At 35.6% G+C, this 9,280-nt stretch overlaps 2 protein-coding genes across 2 annotated transcripts; one reads left to right on the forward strand and one right to left on the reverse strand.

Annotated features, from left to right (window-relative positions):
- Positions 1 to 3,917: 3,917 nt before the first annotated feature.
- Positions 3,918 to 6,208, reverse strand: LOC113354174 (cytochrome P450 711A1-like). The gene is made up of 5 exons (XM_026597589.1): positions 5,962 to 6,208; positions 5,674 to 5,826; positions 4,794 to 5,586; positions 4,598 to 4,693; positions 3,918 to 4,368 (listed from the first exon to the last, which is right to left on the reverse strand). The coding sequence occupies exons 2-5, from the start codon at positions 5,682 to 5,684 to the stop codon at positions 4,036 to 4,038; spliced, it is 1,233 nt and encodes a 410-aa protein (XP_026453374.1). The 5' UTR covers positions 5,685 to 5,826; positions 5,962 to 6,208; the 3' UTR covers positions 3,918 to 4,035.
- Positions 6,209 to 8,224: 2,016 nt separating this feature from the next.
- On the forward strand, positions 8,225 to 8,722 carry LOC113352317. Its single transcript, XM_026596150.1, has one exon. The coding sequence runs from the start codon at positions 8,225 to 8,227 to the stop codon at positions 8,720 to 8,722; it is 498 nt and encodes a 165-aa protein (XP_026451935.1).
- The last annotated feature ends 558 nt before the right edge of the window (positions 8,723 to 9,280 follow it).

Below are 9,280 nucleotides of genomic sequence, written 5' to 3' on the forward strand. Positions count from 1 at the left end.
ACTATATAAACAAATATAATGCGAAAAAGAAATAACACATACACCCGAAGTAACGAGGAAACCACAAATACATGAAAACTCCGGGACCTAGTCCATATTTGAACACTACACTGTATTAAACTGTTACAGACACTAGCCTACTACAAGTTAACTTCAGACAGGAATATAGTTTAGCCCTAACCAAGTCTCACACGGATTAAGGTACAGTCGCGTTCGTTACACCTCTGAATCCCAGCAGGACTCTACGCACTTGATTCCCTTAGCTGATCTCACCCACAACTAAGAGTTGGTACCACCAAAAGTCTAAGACTTATAAACAAATATTTATCCCATAGATAAGTCTATTATGATAGATAAATATGTCTCCCGCAGAAGTACCTATGAAGTTTTTGTTCCTTCTTTTGATAAATCAAGGTTAACACGAACCAATTGATAATCCAGTCTTATATTCCCGAAGAACAACCTACAAATATCAATCACCTCACAATAACTCAACTATATGGTAGTAGAAGAAGTTATTGTGGAATCACAAAGAATGAGACGAAGATCTTTGTGATTACTTTTTATATCTTACCTATCAAAGATAAATCTTGAGTTAATCTTAGAGAAGATAATACTCAATATGATACAAAAAGTATGATCAGATCACACAACTACAGACAAAATATTTGGGCATGCCTTCACGAATCCCAAATGAAGTCTTCAAGTCGTTAACCTATAATGGTTTTGGAAAAACCCAGGTTAAAGGAGAATCGACTCTAGTCGCAACTAGGACACAGGAAAGTGCAGGGATTAGGTTTTCCAGTTGCTAGAGTTCTCCCTTATATAGTCTTTCAAATTAGGTTTTCTTTCAATCAAAGCTAAAATAGCTTAGTAACAAAGCATTCAATATTTACTGTTAGATGAAAACCTGATTTAAGATTCAAGCTAAGTCTGCTTAAAACTAAAGCAATATCTCTCCACCTTTAGATGGTCTTAGCTTGTTACACACAAATGAAATATACCTTCATTTAAATATGGATAACCGTACCTAAACGTGTATATTGATTTGGCTCAATAATAGTTAACCGAAGTTAGCCATATGAACACTTTTATCTGAACCACATTCATCTAACACTTCTAAATCAACTATGATGATCAATAAAACATGAAAGATTATCAAATGAATCTAATTGTGTTTCAAATAAATTTGTTCAATTATTCACTATTTCACAGAAAAAATATATGAACCAATTGAATCAAAATCAGATTGATTCATGAGAATCAATTCATTAACATTAAGCCACGGTTTGCAAAGATTGCATTCCTTAATTCATAAATGTGTTTGTTCATGAGTATGAAAACATAGTTAACCGATTTTAGAACTTTAATCACTAAGTTTGCAAACGGGTACTCAAACTATAACTTCCGGACTTTGGTATTGTCCAGCAGTTTGCAAACCGGTATGCATACTGCTATCCCAGACCTTAACTCAGGTAGAACCATCCGCATACTGATATGCAAACTTGGTTCCCGGACTTAAACAGTTAAAACCATTCGCGTACTGGTATGCAAAATTGGTTCCCGGACTTAAACAATTAAAACTGTTCGCATACTGGTATGCAAACTTGGTTCCCGGACTTAAACAGTTAAAACCGTTCGCATACTGGTATGCAAACTTGGTTCCCGGACTTTAACAGTTAAAACTGTTCGCTTACTAGTATTGAAACAAGGTTTTCGGACCTAAATCATACCACAACAGTTTGCATAGTGGTATGCATATTGTGTTGTATCCAGATAAATGTTAATTTGTTTTAAACTCCCATTTTAATCATTGAAACATCCTTAGAAGTCGACAATAGCTGTCTCACACAAACTATTAGCTTATAAGTAATTTTCAAGTGATTGAGTGATCAACACGAAACTTTCTGAGTCGACATCAAATGATTGTCTCACACTAATCATGTAAGATGTTTCAAGGCGATTTTCACATGATCATCTTTTGACTTATTATTTAGTTTCCAACAAATAAATTGTTTCCAACTAAACTTGTCAAGAATATGATGAACGTAGCTAAACCAAAAAGCTTCCAACACATATTTCGAGAAATAGATAACTGAGTTAAACTCAGCTCGAAATGCTAAATGTGTATAATACAAAAGTCTATATAGCTATACGACTTAGTCTCATCAAGAGATAGAATATAATAGACTTCTAAGTGGTAGTCTCCACATACCTTTTGTTGATGAAGTTCCTCCAAGCTCTCCTCAGTAGATATTCGTCTTCAATCGATGAACTCCGTGAAGTCTAAATCTCAACTACACATTTTATCCTAATCCGAGACATAGCTATAAGTAGACTAGAAATCAAGACTTATAGTTTTGATCACCTAAACTTGACAAACAAACTTGAGATGGCAACGCTTGCGTGTTCGACCGATCAATACTCTAACAGGGACACCATTGCGCTTATTCTCCTGTGAAGATTATCGAGAGTTGGAAGCCTATCCAAAGTAGCCTCCCATAAAAAGAATGAAATTTTATGTGGCCAGCAACTAGACCAAATTTTCTTTTTCGAAAAAAAAAATTCAACGGCTGCTGAAAAGCAGCTAAGTTATAGGTTTCTTTAACCGAGAACAGACTGGACTTGTCACCTTGCCACAACAACTCATCTTCATCATGCAACTCGAAGTGAATAAAATCCAAGCAAGCTGTTAAAGTAGCGAATTCGACAATATCGATATCATACAAGCATTTTCTATCAATGCTAATGCTCCAGTTTAAGCCCAAAGTATTAGGAGAATAAGACCTTGAGAGTGAAATACCCTTGGAAGATGAGAGACCGTATTTAAACGAGGACAGAGCTTGGCCATTGAACCTTAAGAGTGGTAATTATCTTCCCAAAGGCGTATTTTATCACCTGTACCCACTTTGAAGATACATTGCTCAGTGAAACTTGTATACATTTTTATACAAGTGGTAAATGCCAATGGTGATATAGGCCTCTTCAAACCACAATCAAATTTTACCGTTTCCTTCAAATGAGTGAGCTTTAAAGTGGTAAATGGTGATGTTATTCATTTTGGATTGTATACATTTTTACAGGAATATGAGTACTATATACAGAACATATTATATCTCTCCTTTAAAAAATATTTCTTTGAAACCTAATAGTCGTCACAATTATCTTGTTTTTCTCCGTTTTAGTATATCTTTTAATTGTATGTCTAAGATGTTTTCTTTTTTCTATTTTGATGTCTTTTGACACATTTCTTCACCATCTTGGTAATTTTATACTTTTTGGACAATTCTTTCTTCTCCTGAAGAGCGATTATTTCTTTACTTTGAAGGTGATTTATTTCATTTTTGTTGGTTGTTTCACGACTTGTTATTCTAGATTTGAAAACATTGACGACTCGACATGGCTTCGCTTTGAGTTCATCTTCAACAAAAGCGATTTAGAGCATCCGAATTTTTTGTTTATATATACAAGATTAAGGGCTAAACACTTCTTTATTTTTGGAGCACCTCTTATTAAAGAAGACAAACATCCAAAATGGTCGGAATTGATTTTGAGTTATATCATCTTTTCTCTCTATTTTTTATACAAAAATAGGGTACCTTTGCGGTATTTTGCTCTATTTCTTCGCGATCAACATGTAATTGGTATCTTTATTTGTATTTGGATTTTAATTTTCTTGTATTTTGATGTTCTTTTTCTTATAAACAATCATGTAATCACCTTTTTGGATTGAATGAAATATGGTCTGATTATTCATAACAAAAAAATATATATTAATAAGAAAAAAAATACCAGCTTCAAATTCATTACCCCTTGGGTTTTATAGAAAAATAATGATGCTGAAAAATACGAGACACTGTAAATAATCATGTTTAAGGGTCCTTCTGCTTTATACAATAATATCTTACTAAGTATCCTTTTAATCACATATAGAGAACCTTACTAAATTTCACTCGGACGTACTTGGCATAAAATAAATATTATGCTTTGTGTTATCACAATCTCAAACTATATAGAACAACCAATTTTCAACAACTAGGTTGATCTTTTAATGACTCTCAGCTTGACGCCATACTTAAAGTTGTAAATGATGCCATAATCAAGAGCTAAAGGTCTTTCCATCTTTGGGGAATGCTGGAATTTGTATCTTCGATATAGATGAATTAACGTGAGCTTCATCTCTTGCGTGGTAAATTTTATTCCAAGACATTGCCGAGGTCCAATTCCAAAAGGAAGGAAAGCGTAAGGATGTCTTTGCTTTTCTTCCTCACAAGTAGGATCATACCTTTCTGGCCTAAACTTGTTCGGTTCTGGAAAGTTCTTAGGGTCCTGGGCTAGGACCCCTACTGCCATCCATATCCATGTACCCTGCAAGCACAATAAAATTTACTATTCCTTAGTAAGCACATTTCAAACTTGTTCCAAATTGAAGCAAAGCGACACCTCTGAAATTAATGTTAAAGCAGTGGACATTTTAATGGTTACCGTCATGTAACATGACACTAAAAGTCTCAAAGACACACTTCTATTCATCATCGTTCAGTAGATTACAAAAACTTGTATATGCATGCTCATAGTTTTATGTATGAAGATTCACCTTTGGAAGGGCATAGCCTCCAATTTCTACATCTTTTACTGCTTCTCTTGCAATCAATGGGGATGTTGGGTAGTACCTCATAGCTTCTCTCAATACCTATAGAAAAAAAAAATTATATTACGTACATATATAAAGCAATTAATAGGATTCTGGCTTGCATATAGCAAACCTGCTTGCATATGGGAAAAACATTTACCTGATCAAGATAAGGAAATTTATGCTGAAGATCATGAGCTGTTGGTATCAAATCATGTTCACCAAAGCCATCTATTTCCTTGAGCAATTTCTTCTCTACTTCAGGATGATCAGCTACTAGATAAAGTATCGTGGATAAGGTAAATGATGTTGTCGCAGCTCCAGATAGCAATTGCTCATAAGCAAGTGCACTTACATAGTCGGGAGTAAAAAATTTGTGCAGCCTTTCGTGATCCGATTCTCTTGCATTTAATACGAGCGATAAGAAGTCTTTTGTTCCTCTATCTTTATTTTTTGCTCGTTTCTCAACTATCTGGTCGAGTTTGCTTGATAAATTGTGATTCGATCTGTTTACTTTCCAGTCTATTTTTCCTGGAATTCTTTCCCATATTCGTTGAAATGGTTGTTGAAGTATAGGACATATTACTCCAAGTATGACTGAGAATGAACCTTTAAGATCCATCTTAAGTTTAGTAGTGGAATATATATGTTGCTTGACAAAATCTTTGGCTATAGTGTCTTCCTCATTTAGAGAAACCTCGGACGAGGGTTTCTTTATAAGACCAAAATCGAACCCGAATGAGGCTTTACCGATGACTTCAGAAGCAATTTTTAGAGTGAGCTCAGAGAAAATAAAGTCCTCTTCTCCTTCTTCATTTTGATCTTCAGACCAGGTAGGGAGATTCTCAGTCGCAGATTCAATTATAGATTGCATCGTGGGTATAAGGCTTGACAAATGCGAAGGTTGATATACTGAAAGTATGGTGTTTCTCATTGTGGGCCACTGTGTACCGCTGAAACAAATTTAATCATAGTTAAGCAATGGCATAAAATATTAAAACAAAAGAGCCAATATACAGCTAGGTAATACAGAGACTTACTTTGAGAACATAAGACCCCTTTGATGTATTGGGTGTCCAAGGATAGGAGCAGGAACGCTTCGATTCGGGATATCTTAGCATTTCTTTATACCAACTTCTTTGCATAATTCCGCATCGGCCACAATTATCAACGGTTGCCTACCCATGTGAAACCTGATCCATTTTCCCATATCAAAACAGATTGCCAAAAATCAGTTCTTTTAATTTCATTTACATAAGGGTTACATAATTGGTTCGGGAAAAACTGTTTTTTCAAGGCATAACCAAAGGAAAATCAAAAATGCTTACCTAAAAACCGGACCATACTGTTTGGCAAGTACGGAGAAAACATCAGGACCATATCTAGAAAGTAAATGAATGTGCCCCAAAAGTGGAATTGTTGGAGGACCAGGTACCTTTCTTACTGGCCAATAAGGCGCCTAGTACATCAAAAAACCACCAACAATCAGTGGCATCAGGGTGAAGAAAACTGATGCTAGGGATGCAGCTTCAAGGAAACCTTTTATGGCATACCAAGATGTAGTAATCATTGTCATTTTACAGAATCTTTAGAAAGAAAGTGGAAGAGGTTTTGAGTACTTCAGGATGAGGATGAAGTGTTTTTATAGCAATGAGAATTTTGCAGCAGCTTTGGTGGAAAATTCTACTTATTTGATTAAATAAGTAATTTTACAGCTCATTGTCTAACTCAAGTAATTTACAAATGTTATTCCTCTGCAGTTTGATTAGTTCCATCAATTAATAATTCCGTGAGTATATCTGTTGGGTTCACTGAGAGCGAGTCTTATGGTATTATTAGATGCTTTACTACATAAAATTGTAGATTCTCGATTCTGATTATTTGGACCTTTGTAGAAGTGTAATGCCTCATTGAGAATATCCGGAACAGTATTTGTCTGTAAATATGACAAAATTTATAACGTGCCCAAAGCGAATATGATGTAATTAATTAAATATCTTGTTAATTAACAACTATATGAATAAAAATCATTTGGCTCAGATAGTAACGTGCCCAAAGCAGGTTTGTGTAATGCATATTTTTTTGGCAAGACAAAAGGTTAGTCGGATGTTGCCTGTCGCACCAGTAATATATTCTTGCATTGATTCCCCGCATATACGGACAAGATGGTAAATGCTAGATAGCTAATCTAAATAATCGGAGAGGATGATGCAGTAAAACGAATCTCTGAACAAGTAGTTGAGTATTAACAATAAACAATGACTGCTAATTAAGAATAATCTAATCTAAACAAGCCTTGATCACATATAGTAGGCGACAGCAAGCATTTATGGAGTTTCAACAGAAATATGGACCAATATTCAAGCTACGTTTCAGTGCAGTGAATATGTTAGATATAGCTTCTGAGGCTGCTGCTATGGATTTATTCAAAAACCATGATCATGCTTTTAGCAACAGCCACCTTATGGAAGCCCTAAACTTGGGATCCGATTATGCAGCCGAGATGAGGACAAAACCATATGGACCATATTGGAAAATGATGAGGCGTCTATGTGCGTCCACGTTATTCTTCAGTACAACAATATGAGAAAGTATTAATGCACGAACAAGATGTGAAGATCAGATGATACAATGGATATCAGAAGAAGAAGAAAAGGAGAGCAAAAGTGTTGATTGCATAGTTTTTGTCTCCTTTAAGGTGATGGAAATCTTTTGTTTCCTACAGATAATGATAATCTGTACAGCCTAATTTTTCTAACTTCTTCCCATGGTGGCAGAAATTAGACCCGGAAAATTTGAAGAAGAGAATGAGAAAGGAAATGGATGCTTGCTTAAAAATGCTTCATGGCTTTCCAAGGATTTTGTACCCAATAAGGATAATGGAGTTTGAAGGCAATGGAAAAGATGAACCAAGAAAACTGTCAGATAGACAAAGATACTTGTTTGATATCGGGGAGAACATATTACACCCAAACTGGGGGCACAAATTAGTGTTATCCATTCTACTTGGTTAAGTTCTTCGAAATAGCTGCTGATATCATTGTTTGTGTTGGACAATATAACTGTAAGCGCAGAGTCTTTTATCTGTTCTTATCTTTACTTTCTTTGTTGTGTTGGCTGTCCTGTATTGGTTCACTATACTCTATAAATAGTGCAACCCTGGTCTCTCTTTGTAACCCTTCACACAATGATAACTGTGTTTGGTTCCTACATGGTATCAGATTTATCTCTTTCAACACTTCAACCTTAATATCGATCCTGGCGGCGGCAAGAACCCATGCATCTACTCAATCTCTTCAGTTGAAATTTAATTTCTCCTACATTTACTACTTTCATCACTAATGGCTACACCAGATTTGATCCTTCAATCACTGATTCAAGCCTTACAACAACAGAGCATCAGTACCCCTCCTGCTCCAAAATTTAATTTCTCTTTACCATTTCAAGATATCTCTAATTTCGTGTCTTTCAAGTTAGATCATACATGTTACTTGCTCTGGAAACATCAATTTCAGAAAATCCTTACCAGTACCAATCTTCTTCGGTTTGTGGATGGATCTTATGTATGTCCTGCACCTTTTATCACTCAAGATGGAGCTAATGTTACAAACCTTGAGTATCTTTTTTGGATCTCCATGGATGGTTTTGTTGTCCTGTCTCAATGCTACTTTCACAAAGTCTGTATCTGCTAGTACGCTTGGTTTGAAAACCTCTAAACAGGTGTGGGATTATCTGTGTAAATCACTTCTACACCGTCAATTGTACTCTATTAAACAGGGTAATACTTCTATCTCTGAGTTCCTACGGTCTGTTAAAGAAATTGTAGATAATCTAGCAGCTGATGAAGATATTGTTTTACATGTCTTAAATGGTCTAAACTCTAAGTTTGATCATTTTGTGGTTACTGCTCAACATCATGAGACACAATGTAAGTTTCATGAGCTGAGATCTAAATTGCTTCATCATGAAAAATGGCTCCAAAGTAAATCTCATGACTCATATGTGATGCTTGAGTCTACTAATGCACCCTCTGCTTTCTTTTCCAAGAAATTTGGTGGTTATAAGAATCAACATAATGGGTCATCTTAAAAGGGAAATTCTGGTGGTCATAACAATCAACAACATGGGTCATCTTCAAGGGGGAATTCTGGTGGTTATAACAATCAACAGAATGGGTCATCCTCTTCAGGATCTCTTTCACAGGGAACTTGTGGTTATGGTACTCAATATCACCCTCCACAACCTCAATATCATCCTCCTCAGCCTCAATATCATTCCCCACCTCAGACTACTTCACACCCACTGATTTCTCTGAAATTGAGTGTCAGATTTGCAAACAAAATGGTCATACTGCAAGTAGGTGTAGATTCAGATATGTACCTAAATCATGAAAACCAAAACCAGCACAACCACCTAGAGACTTTTATGTGGAATCACCACATCAAAATACATCCACCCCCCCATGAACCCTTTACTGAGTCATCACCTCAAGAACTTTATAGATGCTCTTTAAGCTCAATCTCTACTGCTCCTGAACCTGTGCTTACTACTCAATGGGTTACATATTCAGCAACATCTGCTCATATGGCAAATAATTCAGCTCTACTTTATGATATTACTCCTTACAAAGGTTCTGATCATGTGATG

This window comes from Papaver somniferum, chromosome 2 (assembly GCF_003573695.1).
Source record: "Papaver somniferum cultivar HN1 chromosome 2, ASM357369v1, whole genome shotgun sequence".
In the NCBI taxonomy this organism is placed as follows: Eukaryota; Viridiplantae; Streptophyta; class Magnoliopsida; order Ranunculales; family Papaveraceae; genus Papaver; species Papaver somniferum.

Bases quoted from the DNA above. Each gene is read 5' to 3' on its own strand.
- LOC113354174 (XM_026597589.1), bottom strand. The intron at 4,694-4,793 runs GTAAATGTTTTT...TTTTTTCTATAG, and splicing joins AATTTCCTTATCTTGATCAG to GTATTGAGAGAAGCTATGAG. The intron at 4,369-4,597 runs GTGAATCTTCAT...TTGTGCTTGCAG, and splicing joins GAGGCTATGCCCTTCCAAAG to GGTACATGGATATGGATGGC.
- LOC113352317 (XM_026596150.1), top strand. From the start codon at position 8,225: ATGGAGCTAATGTTACAAACCTTGAGTATCTTTTTTGGATCTCCATGG.